General features: G+C 41.6%; 1 protein-coding gene across 1 annotated transcript in view; it reads right to left on the bottom strand.

The window, feature by feature from the left end:
- LOC127447318 (obscurin-like protein 1) overlaps positions 1–23,446 on the bottom strand; it is a 40,859-nt gene that overhangs the window by 12,093 nt on the left and 5,320 nt on the right. Inside the window, exons 6-15 of the mRNA XM_051709104.1 lie at positions 19,594–19,869; positions 10,400–10,675; positions 10,043–10,315; positions 9,626–9,901; positions 9,253–9,528; positions 8,876–9,151; positions 8,517–8,792; positions 6,950–7,219; positions 6,129–6,395; positions 4,563–4,829 (exon numbers count right to left, since the gene is read on the bottom strand). Of these exons, the coding sequence (XP_051565064.1) occupies positions 4,563–4,829; positions 6,129–6,395; positions 6,950–7,219; positions 8,517–8,792; positions 8,876–9,151; positions 9,253–9,528; positions 9,626–9,901; positions 10,043–10,315; positions 10,400–10,675; positions 19,594–19,869 (2,733 nt within the window). The remainder of the gene's footprint in view (positions 1–4,562; positions 4,830–6,128; positions 6,396–6,949; positions 7,220–8,516; positions 8,793–8,875; positions 9,152–9,252; positions 9,529–9,625; positions 9,902–10,042; positions 10,316–10,399; positions 10,676–19,593; positions 19,870–23,446) is intronic.

The raw sequence follows: 23,446 nt of genomic DNA on the forward strand, positions 1-23,446 counted from the left end.
GGGCCAGCCCGATAATGCTGGTTCCGAAGTGTGACAGCTCAGTCCGGTTCTGTGTGGATTATAGAAAAGTCAATGTGGTGTCTAAATTTGATGCATACCCAATGCCTCGGACTGATGAACTGCTTGATCTGTTAGGCACGGCTCAATTTTATTCGACACTGGATTTGACAAAGGGATATTGGCAGATCCCCTAACATCCCATGTCCTGTGAAAAAACAGCATTTTCCACACCGTTGGGCTTACACCAATTTGTCACCCTTCCTTTCGGTTTGTTCGAGGTGCTGACTATGTTTCAGCGGCCCATGGACAGAATCCTCAGACTGCACACCGCTTACACCACTGCCTATCTGGACGATATCATTATTTACAGTAATGACTGGCAGTGGCACCTGCTGCATTTGAAGGCTGTCCTGAAGTCGTTGAGATGGGCGGGACTCACGGCAAACCCTAAGAAGTGTGCAGTTGGACGGGTGGAAGTACAGTATGTGGGCTTCCACTTGGGTTATGACAGGTGTGGCCCCAAATTGAAAAGACCACAGCGATTGTAGCCTGCCTGAGACCTAAGACCAAAAAGGAGGTGAGACAGTTCCTGTGGCTGGCTGGCTATTATCATATGTTTGTGCCTAACTATTTGACCATCACCAGCCCACTGACTGATCTTACTAAAAAGGAGGCACCAGATCCTGTCCAGTGGACAAAGCCATGTCAACAGGCGTTCACGCAAGTGAAAGCTGCTGTCTGTGGCAGGCCGTTATTGCACTCTCCTGACTTCTCTCTCCCTTTTATCTTGCAGAAGGATGCATCGGACAGAGGGTTGGGAGTGGTACTGTCCCAGATGGTGGAGGGGGAGGAGCATCCCATGCTGTACATTAGTCGCAAGCTCTCGCTGAGAGAGACTAAGTACAGCACCATCGAGAAGGATTGTTTGGCCATCAAGTGGGTGGTCCTCACCCTCCGGTACTATCTGTTGGGACGTGCTTTCACCCTCTGTTCAGACCATGCCCCCCTCCAGCTACCAATGTGTGGATCACCCATTGTATCTAACTCTCCAGCCTTTTAAGGTCAAGGTGGTCCACAGGCCGGGGGCGCAGATGACTGTTGAGGATTTCCTCTACAGATATGGGGGAGGGGGGGGGAGTAAGTGACAGTTGGGCGATGGGGGCTTGGCTGAGTAACGTTTGCAGAGAGCGAGGCTGGTAGAGACCGAACGGTAAGGATTGGCACCTGTGTAAAATCACCTCTAACAGCTTTTTTGTGTTTGCAGTGAGAGTGGAGAGGGATAAAAGTGCAATCCAGACTGCCGGAGGAGAGAGAGAGAGAGAGAGACACGCAGCAGTCCAGTGTATGTTCATTGGTGTGCTGAAAAGCAATCCTTTGTGTGTTAGAAAGAAAAGTGTGTAAAATAAAGATTTACGTGGACTGTTTGCCTGGGCCCCTCTTCCTCCTTCAAGACTAAGCAAGAGACATTGTCACAAGGGGTATTTGCGTTCATGACGTTATATGACGTTCAGGTAATTTTTGGTGTCTGTTGTGACACTTAAAGGTGATCTGTGTAATTTCTGCACCACTGGTGGCACCAAACAGAATTGTAAAGAAAATCATTGTTTCTAGGCAGGTTTTTCCAAATCCTCCACCCCTAACCGATAGACTTGCCAAAAACTAATGCCATTGGTGGAGGCAGAATTTGACATGTCAGACCACTCAAAACAAGCAATTTTTTTTAAGCGTTACAATGTTTTCAGTCTTTGAGAGGTGAACCTATGAATAGGTATGGGAATCATAAGGAATTTAACAATTCTGATTCCTCCTAAACATTCCAAATCCTTAATGTTTCCATTAACGTTTCTTACTTTTCAGGAAAAAATATTTGAAAATAAATGCAATTGTTTGGTGTGAGACAATAATCTGATGTGGTTCGAGCTTCCAGGCGATTGTCTGTGTTTATTAAAATGTGTATGATTTAAAATTTGTAGGATATGGTCGCTTTAATATTTTTGCCAAACCATCTTGCGATCAACTGACAAAGATAACACGATCGACTGTTATATCATGATCGACCGGTTGGGCATCGCAGTACTTTACAATACAAAACACTTTAACTTTTTTTTATGTAATCCAGTAATTGGTCCTACTGTAACTGGACCTTTATATTAAAACTAACAAATTTCATTCTTTTTTTTTTATTATAAATTTTTACTGATTACAACAAAACTCGAAATGTGTTGGCTTATCTTTTAGTTCACATTTACTTATGAACAACCTGTCATTAACTGCTCTGCCTGGGAGCCTTATGTACAATATTACATAACATGGCAACAGTTTTTGGTTCATTTCAGGCTAGACATGACAGAAGACATAACTTTCAGGTCTGACTGATTTGTTTTTATTCACAGCACAAAGAACCGGCTCACGAAAGTCATTTGTTCAGGAACCACATGTCACAGCTCCGGTGAGTTCACCGGTTTATTCTGCTGTTTTGTTTTTCTCTCTCCCTCATGTCTCTCAGGCGGTGCCGGCATGCATGATCAGTGTTTCCATGAGAACGTTGATCGTTCCCGGGGAAGCACTGATCGTGCCGCTGATTAACGTGCTAGCTACACCTGTTCCACTCTGATTGCACTCCCAATTTAATCCTTGTGTGCCCTCACTGTCTTCGCTAGATTATTGCTTATGCTGTCAAGCGGCTAACCTTGCTTGCTTTGTCTAGTTGGTGCTGTCTCGTGTATCTGTTGGTTGCCTGTCTCTGCCCACATGTCAGGAAGTGTGGTTACCTTCCAGTTTGCCGTACACCTGTCCTCGCTGCCCACGAATCTCCAGTGGAGAATTCTTCATCTCTGGCCGTGGGTCGGGAATACAACTGCCCTCCTTCGTCCTGGCTTTGCTCTCTGCACCACCATGCTTCAACAAACTCTTCCTTGGGATCTGCTCCTGACTTCCACAACACATACACCTGTCTACGAACACTCATCCTTTGCCCGCTGCGTGGCCACAACGTGCACACAGACTCGTTCCTCACCTCCTGCTACTGCAGCCGCTGCTGGGATTCCTATTCATCGCCAGCATAGTTTATGCTGACATTTGTTGTAATTAAATCCTTTGAACTGTTCTTCTGCTATTGAGTCTATGTCTCACTCTTGCTCTGACACCACATTACATTGGTCGCACAGTGTGTTTTGCACTGTATACTCAAAAGAACTGACTCATAAGAGTTAAATTTAGTATAGAGGCAGTGTGCTGCTAGATAGAACATCAGAAAACACCATCAGAGTATTTTAGCATGGTTCCCAACCCAGACTATGAATGACTTATTTTTGTTGTCTCTTGGATTATTACAGATAAAGTGTGTTTTTGTTTTGTTTACTTTCTCCTATTTCAATTTAAGCTATTAGTACTTTGATGCCCATGAAAAGTGTAAACACTGTGGTTCTGTGGTGCTATCACATTGCTCTGAGTATCCTGAGTTTGGAGCAGGACTATCTATTTGCCCAACCAATGGAAGAGGGGGAGTGTTCAAACTTGTTTTTTTTTTTTTTGTATTTTTAACTGTTTTTGGTGACACTAGTGGCTCAGAAATTACACACTTCCCCTTTAAACTGGAAAAGGATCAAATATTTCAACAACAAAAAAATCACCTTTTTAATTGGATGTTGATTTGACATGTTTATTCAGTGTAAAGCAATTAATCATGTCCCTGGACTGTAATATGGAACATATCTACCAACCGAGCAATTCAAGCTTGAAGTACCACCTGTCTTCAGCAGGGAGCAGTAAGCAAAACTCAAGCTGCATAGACAACGCGCAGCTGAACAGAGAACAAACCAAACTAAAGCTTGCTTGACACTCACGACAGCACAAGACAAGAACATGCTCTTGCATTTAAACACTACTGGACTGGGTGCAATTCCAAATGCAGGGATCTCGAGATGTGTTTTTCTGAGTTTCAAATTACTTTTAACTTGACACAGTAACCTTAACACAAAAGATTGGAGATGCTCCAAAAGCGTCCGTCTGATGCGTGAGTACATTGACACGTCCTAAGAAAAAGCCCTTGTAATAAATCTATCTCAAAAAGATGGATGAATTCAATTGAAAACTGGATTGCTGTGGACAGTTGGCCAAGGATACACATACAGTATGTCCGATAAATTGGAAATAAACAATATATTGCCTTCTAAAGCCAATGTTTTGTCTCGTCTGCTTCAATAAGGTGATGCATTTTAATTATCTGATTTATTTTTTATAATATTTATTATATTTATAATTATGTCAATATATTTATAATTATTGAATCATTATATACTGAAGTTTTGTTATTTCTCTCAGCAAATATTTATGTGATTATTTCGATTAATTAATCGACATATGCAATTTTAATCGTTTGACAGCCCTACTTTAAATATATAACATAAACAAAATTCAGATTTCTTTTAACAATCACTTTCAACAAAATTGCCTTTAACAATCACTTTCCCCTTTAAAAAAGAATAGGATAAAGTATTATAATTTTTTTTTTTAAATCACCTTTAAATATTTAACAAGTATAGTTCTGATTCATGCAATACCTTTAACAATCAATCTTGCGGATGATTTGACATTTTCAACAGAAAACATGTAGGTGCCGGTGTCATCTAAGGTCAGGTTGGAGATGGTAAGGCTGTGTACCCGTCCATTTGCAGTCATACGCAAGTGGTTGTTGTTTTTGAGAGAGTGCCCATCCTTTTGCCACAATGCTTCCACATTGCTGTGTGACAGCTCCACCTCAAAAGAAGCTGTCTCTCGCTCATAAGTCTGGATCTCAGATACACCTTTCCGGATCTTGATTTTTCGTGCTGTGTGACAGTAAACCAAATGATATTAAATGCACAGTTCTCCCAAAAAGGAAAATTCTGTCATCATTTACTCACCCTTATTTTATTCCAAACTTTCTTTCTGATGTGTTAGGCAGAATGACAGCCACAGCCACCATTGACTTTCATTGCATCTTTTTTCTATAAAATGAAAATTAATGTTGAATGAGGCTAACGCTCTGCCTTATATCTCCTTTTGTGTTCCACGGAAGAAAGAAAGTCATGCGGATTTGAAACATCATAAGAGTAAAGTAAAAAATGAATTTTTCGTTTTTGGTTAAATTATCATTTACAACTGAAGAGACAGAACAATGAATAGGATGGGGAAAAGAAAAAAGAAACAGATAAAGATAGAGACAGGCAGACAGAGATGAAAGGAAAATAAAAAACACTATGTTAATAATGCAGAAAGACTGTTGTTGAATTAGGTGGCTCAGTTTGGTCTAGTCAGTGTTAGTAATACACTAAATCCTGCCTTCGATCGGGGCTATGCCAACATTTTTGAAGTACTCCAAAACAGACAGGCATTCCCCGTGGAAAAGATAGGTTTATTTTAGAGAGTTGGTGACACCACCCTAGATTTTGAAGGCCAGTGCATAAATTTAGCTTCCATGAAAACAGATCCAGATTCGTAGATGTTGCCAGGAGCAGCCAAAGCAATGACTTTCATCACTTGCTCAGTTGTATAGCAAAGCTTCCTCAACTCAAGCTATCCTAAAAGGAAAGTTTAGAACTAAAGGAAAGTTTAGAACTGATAATGTTCTTATGAAGTGTATTTTATCCTGTAGGGTTATGTGAAGAGATCTTGAAAAGCTTTGGTAAGTTTGATATAGACAGGCTAATAAATGTTGTCAATAAAATAGCAAACAGTTGATGAATGCATGTTGTTTATCACCCACTCATAATATCTCTATTTTACAGACAACTAAGAGGAATTAAAAGGTTACTCTAGCAGGACCTTGTACCAGCTCTTGATCCACTTCTCATTTAACATAGCTAATTTAATTATCATAGCTCCTCTGATCTAATGTCAATTCAGAAAACTGCTCCCCAGGACCCAGTAAGACGTCTGCCAGTCACCTGTTCGCTGCTGTCAAACCGTGGAACAAGTGTCACCAAAGTAGCTGCCTTGCTCACATTACTCTTGCACTTGGTTGACTTAGTTTAAGACAACACCATCGCAACAGACTGAAATGAGGGGCCATCACCAGGAACCGCGGTTAAGAAATGCTAACAACAGCACATGTGTAGTGAGAAAGACAGCAGCACGTGCAGACTCACGTTCCACACAAAGCTTGGCTTGTGTGCGGTCGTGGAGCGTTTCACAGCTGTAGGTGCCTCGGTCGGAAAGGGCAAGCTGGTGGACTGTGAGAGAGTGTTTTTTGCCGTTCTGCTTCAAGGTGTACTTGGGCCCTGGATGTATAACCACTCCTTGTCTCATCCACTGCACCTCCCCAGTTTCAAGACTGACTTCCACCTCGAGTGTTGCCTCTCCAAACTCTTCTGCCATTACCGGCTCCATGCTCTTTTTAAAAAGCACCTGTGCCTCTGTGTACAAATCAGGCCGAATTGTTAATCTTTACCAATGGCAGTTTGTAAAACTGTACAAAGCTCTTTGTATCAGAAAGCCAATGAGCGAAGCCAATGGCGGACATTATTTAATGTGCTCCTCATTCCACATTGCTATGTGCTGTAGTAGTAACACTTGCCTCTGTCAGTTAAGAGTGGAATTCTAACTAGAGAAGCTGTTAAGCACAAGCCATCATAAGCACCTTTTCAACAATTCAGGCATGTCTGAAGGGGTCATTATTAAACTCAAACATGTTGACATGGCATTAAAGACCTGTACAAGCTCTTGAAGAAAATTCCACCCTACCCCCTTTTCAATACTCTTATACAGAAAATTACCCATTAGATCAATTAACTGGTATATTTTGTCCTCCAGTATTTTGGTAATCTCTTTTATAATAAAACACATATTCTAGGAGTCGCATATTCTGTCCAAATGGCTTTTATTCCCAACATGTGTATTTATTTGAATTCATTTTAACTGATTCAGAAGAAAATCAAAAGCTGTGAAATAATGATAGAAGATATTGTACCTTGGACCTGAAGTATGGCTTTGGAAAGCACACCTTCAGCTTCGGCTGTGAACTTGCAGCTGTCTGAGACTTGGCAGTTGTTGATATGCAGCACATGGCATAATCCATTACTTGAGATGTTGAACTTCTCATTTGATGAAATTGGCTGGCCATTCCTAAACCAGGCCAACTTTGCATCCTCTGGAGACACCACACACTTAAATGTGGCATCTTCACCTTCCATGACAGTTATGTTGTGTAGCTCCGCAACAAACTCCACAATGCGAGGAACTAAGGACAAGAAGAGAAGGAAATAGGCGCTACAATAATATGTTATGTTTATGATTTCAGATTAAACTTTATGCAGATGTAGAGAGTCAAGCCATGCTACCATGTGTGTTAGTAAAATTTTAACTTACTATTGACCACTACAGCAGCTGAAGTCCTTTCATCTTTGGATTCACAAGCATATTCTCCTGCATCATCTTCTGTTACATTATGAATTGCCAGGCTTCTCACTCGACCCTCAGCTCTGATTGTAAAATGTCTGTTTGGTGCAATCTCCCGGTTGTCCTTTAGCCACTGAACATCTCCTTTGGACTTGTACAGTTCACACTTCAAAACCACATCACTACCTTTGAGTCCCGCTACATTTTCCAGTGGTTTGGAGAATTTCACCTTCATTGCTGATTAAAAAAACAGTATAGACAACTAACCATATAAAAAATTTGTAGAGTTGGATGTCAGCACAGTCCATTCTCTGTTCTGGTCTTACCTTTAACAAGAACACTGAAGTGCATCTCATCAGATCCCACATTACATGTGTACTCTCCAGCATCACATCTTTTAAGTGGGTTAATGGTTAGATAATGGGTGTTTCTATCACTTGTTGTGTGAAAACGATCACCTCTGATTGGATCGTGACCTCTCTGCCATTGCACAGGGGCTTTGACCCTGTTAACAGTGGCACATAGTGTTACACTGTCTTCTTCGTAGGCTGAAAAGTTTGTTTGTTCGTCTTTTTTGATGAATTTGAATGGTGGTTCTATAAGAAATTATAGCAAATTATGCTGTTATTAATGATTCACACAATGTTCTAATGGATGTACAGTACTGTGCAAACGTTTTAGCCACTGGTGAAAAATGTTGCATAGTAAGGATGTCTTCAAAAATAACCACCTTTGCCTTAAAACAGCACCAATTCTCCTAGGTACTCCTGGACACAGTTTTTCTTGGTTGTTGGCAGATAGGATGTTCCAAGCTTCTTGGAGAATTTGCCACAGTTCTTCTATCAGTTTAGGCTGTCTCAATTGCTTCTATCTCTTCATTCAATCCCAGACTAACTCGATGTTCAGTAGGGGGTCTGTGGGGGCCATGCTATCTGTTGTAGGGCTCCCTGTTCTTCTACTCTATTCTATTAATGTTTGGGAGTCTAAAATGTATATTTCCAATTGACACACTAAAGCTGAAGATATACATAACTATCTTAAGATAAATGTTTTTGTGAAACATCTTATGTGCCTAAGACTTTTGCACAGTACTGTATATTGACATTACTTTTTTTGAGCTATATTATTGGAAATTTTACCTTGAACTGTTACCATAGTTGTCATTTTGTCATCAATAGCATCACAGATATATTCTCCAGAGTCAGATGCTTGAAGTCTTGATATCACAAGCTTCCTCACTGTGTCTCTGCTTTCAATGCTTGTGCGTGCATCCTCCTGTAGAACACTTCCATTGTAGTACCACTGAACTACAGCATTTGCTTGAGATACCTCACACTCCAGGATAAGGTCATCTCCTGCTATTAAAGTGTGTTGTTCTGGCATCTCTGAATTCCCAACAATGGACACTGGTGCCTCTGAACAAATAGAATTAGTTTAAAGTAAATGCATATAATTTACTTATCATATTTATATTGCATCATCCTTTAGTAGGTAGTACCTTCTACAGTAACACTGAAGACAACCTTATCATCCTGTGCATCACAAATGTACTCCCCTGAATCCTTCATCTCAGCACTCAGGACAATCAGAGATCTGAATGTGCCGCCCTCTTCACAGATGAAATGCTCCTTTCCCTCAATCTTCTCATTGTCTTTAAGCCAGCTGACCACCCCATTTGCTCTTGAGATCTCACACTTTAACACAATGGCATCAGATACTACAAAATGCCGTTTTGTCTCTAAGTCAGCCTTTCGTAGAATTCTTAGAGGTGGATCTGGAGGGATGAGGGTGGAATTGTTTCAGTTAGCTGCAGGAATGGATTCAACAAAGCATGTATTATCACCTTTTTTATCTTTTTATCAGTGTATTACTTACCTTTGATTTTCACTAGGAAATCCATTACATCGTCTCTGGCATCACAAACGTATTGCCCTGCATTCTCCAAAGCTGCTGAATGAATAGTTAACTGTCGACTTGTGCCATCCTCTGTGATAGATATGTTGCTGTTTTCCTCAATCTCTTCTCCATCCTTCTGCCAGCTAACTTCAGCGTTTGATCGGCACACTTCACACTCAAGCACCACAATGTCTCCAACTAGTTTCTCTACTCCATAGGCCATTTTCCTGGGCCGAATAAATCTAACTGGTGGCTCTGCATGAAAAAAATAAGCCATTATGAAGATGATGGACACTTAAAACTGACATTTTTCTAAAGTGGGAATTATTAAAGAAATGGTGTTTTAGTGTACCTGCAATATTTACGAAGAAGGTCACCGAGTCATCAGCGGTGTCACAAACATATTCTGCAGAGTCTTTAACCGTAGGTTTTGGGATAATAAGTCTCCTGTAGACACCATCAACCTCAAGGATTAGGCTATCATTTTCCTCCACTTCAAGTCCATCTCGATACCAACGCACATTGGCATTTGGTCTGGAGATTTCACAGCTCAACACCATCCTCTCTGATGTCTGCTGACAAAGTTCCATTTGGGACTGGCTTGGAGAAACTATGCGCACCGGCGGTTCTATGGGGTACACATAGCACAAAATCTGATGTACTTTGACAAAGAGCAATTGTTCAAATGGAACTCATTCTGGAAGACTCATCATTTCCAATGGAAAAGTTTCACCTCTTCTGATTGATAATGATGCTTATTAATAAATACCTTTTATGTTAAGATTGAAGAATATTGAATCATCAGCTGTGTCACAGACATATTCTCCAGAGTCCTCAACACCACTGTGCAGAATTTTTAGCCGTCTATACGGACCCTCCATCTTTAGCTTTATGTTTTCACTCTCCTGAAGTTTCTGTCCATCCTTGTACCACGTTACCTTTCCATTTGGCCGTGAAAGTTCACAGCTAAGGACAATTTCTTCAGGAACATGACGATCAAGGTGGACATCCTCCTTGGGATATACAATCATTACTGGAGGTTCTGTAAAGCAAGACAAAAAAGTTAGGCATCCCACTTAATGTCTTTATAATGTCCCTGTTAGTATGCAAAAGCACATTTACTCACCTCTTACATTAACTTTAAATATTAAGGCATTATCTCCAGCACGACAGGTATATGTCCCAGAATCTGAGAGCTGAGCTGACAGGATGATTAGCCTTCGTATGGTGTTTTCTGCTTCTATAAGGACATTGTCACCAGACTTTATTTCTACTCCATCCTTATACCATTGTGCAGTTGCATCTGACCTGGATATCTCACAACAAAGGAGAAGATTGTCTTGTTCCACAATATTTCTGTGCAGATCATCCTCTGGGATATAGGCAAATGTTACAGGAGGTGCTGCAATGAGAAGACAATGAAGATTAGTTCTTTGTTGTGCCGCTCTTACTTTGTTACATGAGTATGACATGTTAAGCATGCATTTCAAGCACTGATGATTGCTTGGGCAGCCCTGAAGAACTCTGTCTCCACTCTAAAAGCCAAATGGAAAACAAGAAAAGAGAATACAGTTAATGAAAGCTTTGTGAGAATTAAATGCTGTTAAGTACAAAGATTTTAGTTACATGGCATGCTTGTCCAGCTCAAATGGTTTCTTTTTTAATAGGAAAGAGAACCAAGATAGCTGGGTAAATGGCATCTAAGGATGTCAAAGTTGGTGGAAAAATGTAAAATACTTGGGAAGCTTCAAAAAATAGGTGTCCTGCATTAGAAAAATGGTTAAGGAGCCCATAAAAGCAGCGGAATGGATCTGTCGAAAGTTTGAGAAGAATGCTTTCACCCAATGGAAACTGAACTCTACAAAGTGACATATTTGTTAGTTAACAAAATAGTTATCGGATAAGCTGTGTATGTCACCTTTAACATCCACATAAAATTCGCTGATATCATCAGCAGTATTACAACTGTAAAACCCAGAGTGGGATAAGTTTGCTGATTGGATAACCAGTGTCCGCATGGTGTGCTCTGATTGGAAGTGAACTCCAGTCTGTGGGAGGAGCTGTGATCCATCCTTGTACCATTGGACCAGGGCTGTAGGATTAGATATCTCACATTGGAGAATGATTGGCTGGCCTGCTTCAATGGACTTGTTCTTCTCAATCTCAGGAACAGCTGAGAACATCGCTGGTGGAGCTAAGAGCATTTTTGTTCAGTCAAAAAAATTCACAGAATTAACAAAAAAGCCTTCCTTATGTATAAGTTATGTATCCAGCTGCTAATTGATGAGAAAAATGAAAATAATGTAATTAAATAATAATAATTTAAAAAAAAGATTGAAACTTATATATGGCAAATGAATGAGATAGTTTGCTGATTCCATTAGGTATTTTAAGGAGTTGATGTCTCGTGTTATATGATAGTGAAGCATGTTCTTAACTTACTGGGTGTCTCTAAATTAGGTGACATCATCAATAAAACTCAGCAATAACTGATTGAGAGATTTTTAAAAAACAATCCATGCAATCCTTTTTATAGTTATTGTTCATGTCAACAGAAGTGGTAAAGGATTTGGTTCTGGTGAAGAGATAATTTGAGTGTTTAACAAAATGGGGCTTTGATTATTTAGTAGCATTTAGTGGATGAAGCGTTACTTGACACATTGTTAGTGGTTTTGAGAAAAAGTATGTAGACTCAAAATCACCTGCAACATCCACCTTGAATGCAATGCGATCATCCACAGCTTCACAGCTGTACATGCCTGAGTGTTTGAGCTCAGCTGAATGGATGATCATTGTCCTCATAGTGCCCTCTGATTGGATGTCAAGTCCAGTTTGTTGTTGGAGTTGGACTCCATCTTTGAGCCAGGAAACTTGGGCTGTTGGGTCTGAGATCTCACACTGAAGTATAATAGGACAGCCTGCTTCAATGAACTTGTTCCTTGCAATTTCTGGGAGTGCTGAGAACCTAACAGGGTGAGCTATGAAAATTTGAGAATTTTAGAGCAAATTTAGCAAATAATTGTCACAATTGAATTTGTGCAAAAAAAGTACAAATCTGTTGAAAGGTATATGGGATATGCCCAATTATCAAGAAGTGAGAGAAGCAGTTGCACTTGGGGTATAAATGGATGGTAAAAGATGTTAGAGGTAGATTTAAAGGGAAATTTTCTTTGGAGGGTGATTAGAAATGAAATGTAATTTAAGGGCCAGGAAACAAATACACAGCAGATTACCATTTCTATAATTGTGTGGTAGTGCTTTGAAAATCACCTTGAACATCCACCTTGAATGATATGGTGTCACCTGGAACATGACAGGTGTAGAATCCAGCATCAGACAGTTTTGCTGATTGAACAGTTAGTTTCCTCATATTTCCATCAGTTTGGAAATCAAGGCTGGAGGTTAGGGAGAGTTCTTTACCATCTTTGCACCAGACAACCTGAGCGGTAGGGTCTGATAGCTCACATTTCAAAACAATTGGTGAGCCTACGTCAATGGAATTGTTCTTCTTCACTACTGAAACTGGTGTGAACTTCACTGATGGAGCTACAAAGTTGTGAATGGCATAGAGAAAGAACTGCATGATTTAGTGGACCTTGACAAATTGTTTTATTTCCTTTTACAAAAGCATGTTTTTGACTGAAAACCAGTTAACATGCCAAGCAAACCAATTGCCTCCTGCTCCTGAAGACCACAATATATGGTTTTAAAGGAGATTGACTGTCACGATTTACTTCATGAAAAAAGCATCAAATCACCTTTGATTTCCACAAGGAATGTGATGGCATCATTGTTAGTGTGGCAGCTGTATGTTCCACTGTGACATACTTCAGCAGTTTGCACAGAAAGTGTTCTCATTGCTCCCTCAGACACAGTGATAACACCATCTTGAGGCAGCACCTCATTCCCATCTTTGCACCAGCAGACTTGTGCACCAGGGTCTGAGATCTCGCATTGCAGTCTAAAGGGGCATCCTGCCTCAATGCATTTGGTCCGTTGAGCCTCAGAGACACTGGAAAACTTTACTGGTGGAGCTATAGACAATTTTGTACAGACACATTTACTTATATTGCTTATGTTGTCATTTTATTGAACTTATAGAATTTCATTCATAAGCATTGTTTTTCTCAAAACACGATTCTCAAGAGTGCACCCAAATATTAACATTTAGTGTTTTATGAAAGAGTCTAGTTGGCAAGTAAATGCCTTTTTAAGGATATACTGAAGATTTACCATAAGGATCAATAAATTACAAAACAAACATAGAAAACAGACAAACTCAAACATCAAAATATAAGATGAAGGATTAGTAGCGCAAGAGTAAAGGACAGAAAACATTGAAAGTCACAGACGAAATACATTAAACAACAAAGACAAACTTAACAGACAGGTAAGAATTGGATTTTGTCACATTTTACTTCTGAATGCATCAGGTCTTCCTATTTGTACATAGTTTAGTGATGGGATTACTTTTGATAATTTAAAAATATTTGATTATAAGAAGTATAATCAAAATGAATATTATACCATATTAATAATAATATTTAAAAAGGATCATCTCTTAATATATACATATATATATAAGGAGACAATTAAAATAATTGTTCCTTCAAAAATGCCAATATAGTTTCCTAAGCTTAAACATACTCCAAAACTTGTTACTGCTAATCTTCTAGTTGCCAGTTTGTAAAAGTTGGAATTAAGTTTTGGAATTAACTTTAACTTTCTAATAACTTTTCTAAAGGAACATAATACAAGTTTTTACTCCTGTACTGAAATGTTCACTAGTGGTGACAACAACTAACAACAACTTATTACCCTGGCATTTTATTTAAAGTATTTCAACAGAGTTAGTTACCATTGCATGGTTGAAGTGGTTAGTGTGGTAATCAGATGGATTGAGCTGGCGTAGATGACTGATGAATCACCTGGTAGGTCCACTGCAAGCTGGATGGTGGAATCATCTGTCTCGCAAGCATGTACTCCAGAGTGAGACGGCTCAGCTGATTTAACAACAAGCGCTCTGAAAGTCTCCTCAGATTGGCGGATAATGTCACATTGTTGTTGGAGTTTCTCGCCTTTGTACCAGCACACCTCTGCTGTTGTGCTCGGTAGATCAGGTTGTGGAAAATTAGCATTGTCTGTTTCATCATTTGATTTTCTTCTCTCTGCTTCATGGATTGTTGAACTTTGCAGCGACGTAGCTAAGGGGTTAAATTTAATATGTTTTAATGTATGCAGTTAATTTTACCGAAACAGTAAAAAGTTGATATAAATGTTTTTAATTAATATGTAACATGCATGACAGGAAAATTATTTGTTTCTCTACTAAAAAAATGCAAATGAGAGAACGGTAGTCAGTATGATAGGATAACTGAATTTCACTTTTTTAGACTACTTATTTAATAATCTAATTTTATGTTTGATTTTTAGGCTAATTTAAATGTGAATTTTTTATTTTTGAAAACTATTGTTTGAATGACTGGAACTGATTATGTAGCAGTGTGGATTTAAACTAGTTTTAAATCACCTTTGACATCCACCTTAAATATTATGTCATCATCCATTGCCTTGTAGTTGTAAATACCCGAATATCCCAAGTCTGTGGTCGGAACATTCATTCTTCGTATACCTTCCTTTGATTCAATCACTTGTCCATTTTCAGAGTAGAATTGTGTTCCATCCTTCTTCCAGTGAACTGGAGAATCGCCTTCAGTGGGTCTGACCCTTTCAGTTTCTGTTGGTTGGGTTAATAATTCTGCTTTTTGGCCAGGTTCTTCAGTTTTGAGGGGACAAAGTAACGTTTTATAGTGAGTTATAGCATAGTGTTTTATCAAAAGTGTAACTGTGAATAATTTTGGATTGTCTTGGGTACAGAGCATTTAAGCAAAAAGCCAAACTAAGTTAGTTGCTTTTGGTCATTAATTGTGTGTTAGACACAAAGTCTTGAGTCACCTTTTACTTCTTGATATACAACTGACTGATTCTTTGATTCAGTCTCACACGCTGCTTTGAGACACATCTCTGATGACTGGATGAGCTCTTTTCTTTTTATGAAATTATGAGATGAATCATGAGACAGGTTTTTCCCATTTGTCCCATCTTGTTGGAAGGATATAGATTTGTCTTGGTGCCCACACTCTTGGGCCATGTGTTCAGAGTTCTCAGTAAGTAGTACACTGGAACAGTCTGCATCAATGGACAAGGCCTCATCTATTCCACAAATTAGTGTGGAATTCATCCTCGAAGCTAGGAATGTTTCAAGTTATATGAAAAGAGACAGGTATTACTATTATAACACATTACATTTTACATTAACAAGATGAATTCAGCTGCACTAATTTTTATAATTATAATCAAAATGTTCCATTACTTTTTTTTTTTTTTTTTGCTAGTTAGATTTAAATATTACAATAGCATTTTTATAATGAGATGAGAATCATTATTAGATAAATATTTGGTGATGGATTTTGACTGGTGAATAATTACGAAATGCTGCTGCATTGTAGAAAAATCCTACACATAACTTGTTTGATTATGTGATGGATCAAAATACAGAAGGATGACGTTAAATGGTTGTTAGGTGATAAATGTTGTCAATGCCATGTATATTGCTATCATCATTATTTGCAGAATGATGGAGCTAACTATTTAAATCACCTTCAACATCCACCTTAAAAGCTAAGACATCACGATCCATGCAACTCTCTTGTGTTTTGAAGAGATTTGAGCCTTCAGCTTGGGAAAAATAAATATTTTTTTGGCTCATTGGTTGTAGCTGTGGTTTCTCTTCAATAAATCTGAAGACTGTAGGAGTGGAGACTGAGGTATCTCTCTGAATCATCCTCTTTTCAGATATTCCCTCTGTAAGCTTTTTCTTCTTAGCTTCAGATGTCATCTCAGCCTCAGTTCCTAATCCTGGTTGTCTCAGGAACTCTTCTGTAGTTGAGTGTTTTACACAAAGAATAGTTGAAGTACTTTTCTGTCTTCTTAGTCGGCAAAGCTTGTTAAGACTTTTTTGTATTGTTTAATTTCAAGATTTTTGAACATAAGATTGAAGCAAAAATGCAAGAGAGATGACCATATCACATACTGGTCTAAAAATAAGACAAACAGTGGTTAAAACAAATATTAAAAACAACATATGATTATGCAAGAAATCAGAGAATCATTGGGTGCCCAACATTCACTCCATTCATTCTGTATTTCAACTGTCAGTACTGATGATGATTCTGAATGGCACATGGACAAGATTGAATGGCACATGGACAAGATTCAAGCGAATGGAGACTGATTGTTTACAGTATAAGTTTAAATGAAATGTGCTTCAGTGAAGAATGAAGATTTGTAAGTCTATATAATGACTGTTAGTCTGGAAGATGGGTGTGCAGACCAACTGGATGTTGGAAAAGACATGATAGCAGGGATTAGTTGTGGGAGCTGTTTTGGGGATGGTTATCAAGATGCAGGGGACCAGCATCTTCAGTAAGAGCCATTGGATATTTAAAGCCACTCTTGTTAGTGGCATAGAGGCACTAGGTTAAATATGCTTGGGTTGAAGTTGCATTATATCACCTTTTATATCCACAGTGCACTGGACAGAGTCATCATAGGTCTCACCAGTGTATACCTCATAGTGAGACTGTTCTGCTGTTAGAAAAGCCACAAAGAAAACAATAACTGACTTGCTTCAGCCATGGAAACACTCCTAATTCTGAATGGGTTCAAAATAAATTGCAAACCACCTTGGTCCATTTTAATCTGGATGGGATCATCTGATATTTTTGCACTGATTGCTCCAAAAAGAGGTGTTTTTGGTGTCTTGATGATTAAAGTTCCTTTGGATGCTTCTGAGCAAACTTCAGGTACAGATTCAGTTGCAGCTTGAGGAAGCATGACCTCCTCATCTTTTGTCTGGTTGGCATATGGAGTGGCATCTGAGATCTCACAATGTAGTGCAACAGGTTTCATTTCTTCAATGCATTTGGTCTTCTCAACTTCAGGAACAGCCAAAATATTCTTTGCTGGCACTACAGATGACCATTGACAGAGGAATGCTTTATTCAGTATAAGTGACTCATTTTCTAAACTAAGAAAGATATCCAATTCTGGCTATTGAAGCCAAGGACATGTACAAGTAACATTGTCAGAATACATTTTAAGAGAATTAAAAAAAGCTACACAGAGAGCACAACATTGTTAGTTGCCACACAAAAACATTAAGTAGATTAGAAGCAAATATTTGAAAATCACCTTGGTCTTGAACATTAAACTGGATGACATCACCCGTTTTCACACAGTCGTACCATCCAGAGTTAGAGAGTTGTGCTGTCTTGACAGCTAACGTCCTCCTGGTACACTCCGATTTGATTTGAGGCTGACTTTTTGAGACGAGCTCTAGACCATCCTTGTAACAACACATCTTGGCATCTGGGTCTGAGATCTCATCATGTAAATCAATGGAGTAGTCTGCTTCAACCACCTGCTTCTTCACAGTCTCTGGTAAGTCTGAGAACGTCACTGGTGGGTCTAAAGGTGATCCATTGCATTATTAAAGAATATACAGAACATTAATATGAAAAAGTTATCTAGACTGCCTAATCTGTGATTTCTCAGACCATCTGCCAAGAAGCAAGTTAAACAAAGTAATGCAAAACATGTAACATCTGTATCAAATCTCTGCCCACAGGTTGGATGCATTGGTGAGAGGCATGTCCATAACAGCAGTGCTAAGAGACAAAGACGACACAAAAAGCTGTTTGTTAGTTTGCATCTAGATGAGCAAATGGGTTACTTGATCTACAAGTTTCTCAAAAAGTCACAAATCACCTTTAATATCCACAGTGAACTGGACAGAATCATCAGTGGTTTCACAGCGGTATAATCCAGAATGACTGGGCTCAGCTGACTTGACTACCAGTGTCCTTACATCTCCCTCAGACTGAATATCCAAACCATTCTCTGGCTGCCGCTGTATATCGTTGTGGAACCAGCAGACATTGACTGTAGGATCTGAGACCTTACAGCGGAGTTCAAAGGGGCCACCAGCTTCAGTGCATATATTCTTCTTAGTTTCCGGAACAGCTGAGAACCTCACCGGTGCAGCTACAGATGACGATTCATATCAGAATCATGAAGAATTACAAGAACTTTTCCTGATTAAAAGACCTATTTCATTAAGATAATATTTAATAACTGAATTTACAAGAACATCGTGCCTGAAAAGGTAAATCAAATTTGTGAAGCTAAACCAGACAATATTGAGTCATAGAATCTTTGAAAATGTTTTGAAGAACACAAAAGAGCAACATAGAAAGCAGGGTCTGTTAGTGGCATAAAAGCAAGAAGACATCCAGTTAATTTGTAAGTCAGAAATAAAAATGGCAAAATCACCTCTGATGTCCACATTAAACTTGATGACATCATCCTTTGTCGTGCAGCTGTACACACCGGCGTGAGACAAGTCTGCTGATTGAATACTCAGTGTTCTCATGCAGCCATCTGATTGGAAGTCTGCTCCAGTTTCTACAAGGAGCTGATCCCCATCTTTGTACCAGTAGACTTGTGCAGTTGAGTCTGAAACCTCACACTGCAGAACAATGGGGCAGCCTGTTTCAATGCACATTCTCCGCTTAACTTCTGGGACAGCTGAGAACCTCACTGGTGGGGCTATGGATATTTTAGAGTTTTTTAAGTCCTTACCTTTGAATACTCATTTAATTTATTTTAAATATATGCAGATTTTGACAGCTATACAGTCTTAAAATTGAACAAAGTGTAGTTTAATGCCAGTGAAATCAGTATGCAATATGTGACATTGTTAGTTTTATGGCAAAATGAAATTTGTAAATATTTCAGTTAAATCACCTTTAACATCCACATTGAAGTGGACAGCATCACCCCTTGTCTTGCAGCTGTATACCCCTGAGTGGTAAAATTCAGCTGACTGGACAACCAGTTCCCTCTTTGTTCCATTGGATTGGATGTCTAGTCCATTTTGTGGCAGGAGTTTTGCTCCGTCTTTGTACCAGGACACCTGGGCGAGTGGATCTGAGAGCTCACATTGCAGTGCTATTGTTGAGCCTGCTTGAATGGACTTGTTCCTCTCAGCCTCCGGAAACACTGAGAACCTCACAGGTGGCGCTATATGTGTTTTGATGCAATATTATTTGGTAAACTTAAACTTAGTGTATGTGCAAGATTTAATATGTTGAATATAATCTTCTCATTTTGATTCATATAAAATTTGGGCATTAATCAATGCTTTGTTTAGCTAAACTTACAACATGTCAACTGAGGAAAAGAAGAAAAATCACTCACCCTCAACCTCCACATTAAACCTGATGACATCATCAATCGCATCACAGCTATAAACTCCTGAGTGGGAGAAATCCGCTGATTGGATGACAATCCTCCTCATTGTTCCTTCCGATTGAATGTGCAGACCTTCCATTGAATGCAGTTCAACACCATTTTTATACCAACGGACTGGGGCCTCAGGGTCTGACAGCTCACAGTAGAGCACTATAGGGTTGCCAACTTCCACAAATTTGTTTCGATCCATTTCAGAAAGTGGAGTGAATTTTACCAGTGGAGCTGAATGAGAGGAACAGATAAGCCAATACAACACAACAATTATTAATGTCCTCATTGTTATGACCTCTGCCTATTTCAGACTGGAACTGCCATGCTTAAGTAAGCAAAGGTCTTCTCCCACCTGAAAACTACGATGTACAGTTTTCCTATTATACAAGCTGTCCATTTTAGTCAGATTTCTTTAACTTCTTTTGAGCTCTGGCCTTGTACAAACTGATCAGGGGACAAATTTTAGGAGCAGACAATTTGTCAAGGCTCTACAGCAACTGAAAACGACTTGGTTACTTTCGTAACCTTCTTTCCCTGATGGAGGGAATGAGACGTTGTGTCGATGTAGTGACACTAGGGGTCACTCTTGGGAGCCCCCAAACACCTCTGATCTTTGAGAAAAGGCCAATGGGAATTGGCGAGTGGAATTTGCATGCCACTACCCCGGACATACGGGTATAAAAGGAGCTGGCTCACAACCACTCATTCAGGTTTTGTGCTGAGGAGCCGAGACAAGGTCCCGGCCATTTCAGCGGGTAGTTCAGTGTTGTGGCAGGAGGTACACAACATCTCATTCCCTCCATCAGGGAATGGAGGTTATGAAAGTAACCAAGACTTTCCCTATCTTTCACTCACTCGACGTTGTGTTGATGTAGTGACACTTGGGGTCCCTATACAAAAGGCCACAATAAGCTGAACTGTGTTACGTGGACTGGTGGTGTGAGAAGGGCAGACCATTGTGTGCCTCGTAGTCAGCAAACCTGGCCGTCACGTAACCTCCCCCAATGCTCCTACGAGCGTCGTATGGTCCCCTGCACCTTGGGGATAAGTCGACTGCCCAAAAAAATGGAGACAGGCTAGCCCAGCCGTGGCCTCTTTTCTCCTCTTTTTTCTTCCCAAAAAGAGTGGAAATCGTTTATTGACTGGGGGCCATAAGTGTTTTCATCGGGGGGGTGTCACTCCCAAGGGGAATACACCGCCGAGACCACACCCTGCCCGACGGTGAGGAAATTGTGTGGAAATATGTCACATGGTCTTACCGAGTCTTGTCGGCAGTGTCTGATGTGGAGAAGTCCCCGTGGTAGGTCCTACCCAGGGGGGAGGAGCTCTACAAACACGGCGACCGGGGGCAGAGGGGCCTCTGCCCAAGGAAGACGCAGGTTCACCAATGGGGGAACCGTCTCGCAGACTATACATCACACGGGGTTACAAGTGCATGTGGAGCACCTACCCCAGTACAGGGCCAAGTTAGCACACATACTGGCCTGCAACGAGTTTCTCCGCAAACTCGCCTGCCACAGGGCTAAGGAGGAAGGACATCCAGAGTCCATGACTTAGTGAACACGACTGGGGATGAAAAGCACACGTCTTCACCTCCGGGAGGGGAAAGGTGCTATATGCAAGCGGTACACCTGGCTAGCTGTCCCGCAACTTACCTGCTCATACCTGACAACACACGGGACGAGACCAGCTCAACCCAGAGATTGTAAAACCTTGAGAAGGTGTTGGGTGTTGCCCAGCCCGCTGCTCTGCAGATGTCTGCTAAAGAGGCGCCATTGGTCAGAGCCCAGGAGGCCGCCACACTCCCAGTAGAGTGTGCTCGTAGCCCCAAGGGGGGCGGCACATCCTGGGCGTGGTATGCCAAAGCAATGCCGTCAATGACCCAGTGGGCGATCCTCTATTTGGAGACAGCGTTCCCCTTCCACTGTCCTCCAAAGCAGACAAAGAGCTGCTCAGGACATCTAAAGCTCTGCGTGTGATCCAAATAGATGCGTAAAGCATGCACTGGACACAGCAACGTCAAGGCTGGGTCTGCCTCCTCCTAGGGCATTGCTTGCAGGTTCACCACCTGATCCCTAAACGGGGTCGTGGGAACCTTGGGCACATAGCCCGGTCGGGGTCTCAGGACCACGTGAGAGTATCCTGGACCGAACTCCAGGCATGTGTCACTGACAGAGAACGCCTGCAGGTCCCCTACCCTCTTGATGGAGGTGAGCGCAGTCAGGAGGGCAGTCTTCAAAGATAGTACCTTTAGCTCAACCGACTCCAGGGGCTCAAACGGGGCTCCCCGCAGGCCCCGTAGGACCACGGAGAGATCCCATGTGGGAATGAGGCACGGTCTGGGAGGGTTCAACCTCCTCGCGCCTCAAAGGAACTTGATGATCAGGTTGTGCTTCCCGAGAGACTTACCGTCAACTGCGTCATGGTGCACCTCTATAGCAGCCATGTACACCTTCAAGGTGGAGGGGGACAGCCGCCCCTCCAGCCTCTTCTGCAGGAAGGAAAGCACCGACCCGACTGCGCATCTCTGGGGGTCTTCGCATCGGAAGAACACCACGTAGCGAACAGACGCCACTTCAAGGCATACAGGCGCATTGAGGGAGCCCTAGCCTGAGTGAACGTGTCTACAACTGTGGGCAGTAGGCCACTTAGGTCTTCCGCGTCCCATCCAAGGGCCAGACGTGGAGTTTCCTGGTCGCGGGTGCTAGATGCTGCCCCGTCCCTGAGAAAGAAGGTCCTTCCTCAGGGGAATTTGTCAGGGGGGCTGTCACGAGGAGTGTGAGGTCCGAGAACCAAGTCTGGGTGGGCCAGTAAGGTGCTACTAGGACGACCTGCTCCTCGTCCTCCCTGACCTTGCACAGCATCTGTGCAAGTAGGCTCACTGGGGGGAATGCAAACTTGCGTAGCCCCTGGGGCCAGCTGTGTGCCAGCGCATCTGTGCCGAGGGGAGCCTCGGTCAGGGCATACCAGAGCGGGCAGTGGGAGGATTCCCGGGAAGCGAACAGGTCTATCTGCGCTTGACTGAATTGACTCCAAATCAGCTGGACCACCTGGGGGTGGAGTCTCCACTCTCCCCTGAGTGTGACCTGCCGCGACAGCACCAGTTGGCCCGAAGCCCCAGCTGGCTGAGGTGCCTGAGCACCAGGTCCCTGTGCGCACATAACAGATCCCGAGAGTGAGCTAGGATTAGCCAGTCATCGAGATGCAGATGCCCACTTCCCTTAGCAGGGCAAGGGCTGCCTCTGCGACTTTCATGAAGATGCGAGGTGACAGGGACAGACCGAAGGGGAGGACCTTGTACTGGTATGCACTGCCCTCGAAAGCAAACCGCAGGAAGGGCCTGTGTCGAGGTAAAACTGAGACTTGGAAGTACGTGTCCTTCAGGTCTACTGCCACAAACCAATTTTCATGCTGAATGCTTGCTAAAATGCGTTTCTGCATCAGCATCTTGAACGGGAGTCTGTGCAAGGCCCGGTTCAGTACTCGCAGGTCCAAGATTGGCTGCAACCCACTGCCTTTCTTCGGTACGATGAAGTAGGGGCTGTAGAACCCCTTCTTCATCTCGGCTGGAGGGACAGGCTCTATCGCGTCTTTCCACATCAAGGGTAGTTAGAGCGGAGGAGCTGAGAGACCAGGTCCGGGCAGTGAGTGGTGCCCGCCACGACCTCGTAAGCTCCTCGTGCACCTCCGGGAAGAAAGGGACCGGGGCGGGGTGCAGCCGTGAGCGGCGCTCTGGGCCCAGGAACCAATCGTCAAGCCATGAGGGTTCAGGGGGGAGTGGAGGGTTCCACTCCAGCCTGACGCTCAC

This window comes from Myxocyprinus asiaticus, chromosome 10 (assembly GCF_019703515.2).
Source record: "Myxocyprinus asiaticus isolate MX2 ecotype Aquarium Trade chromosome 10, UBuf_Myxa_2, whole genome shotgun sequence".
NCBI classification, from domain to species: Eukaryota; Metazoa; Chordata; class Actinopteri; order Cypriniformes; family Catostomidae; genus Myxocyprinus; species Myxocyprinus asiaticus.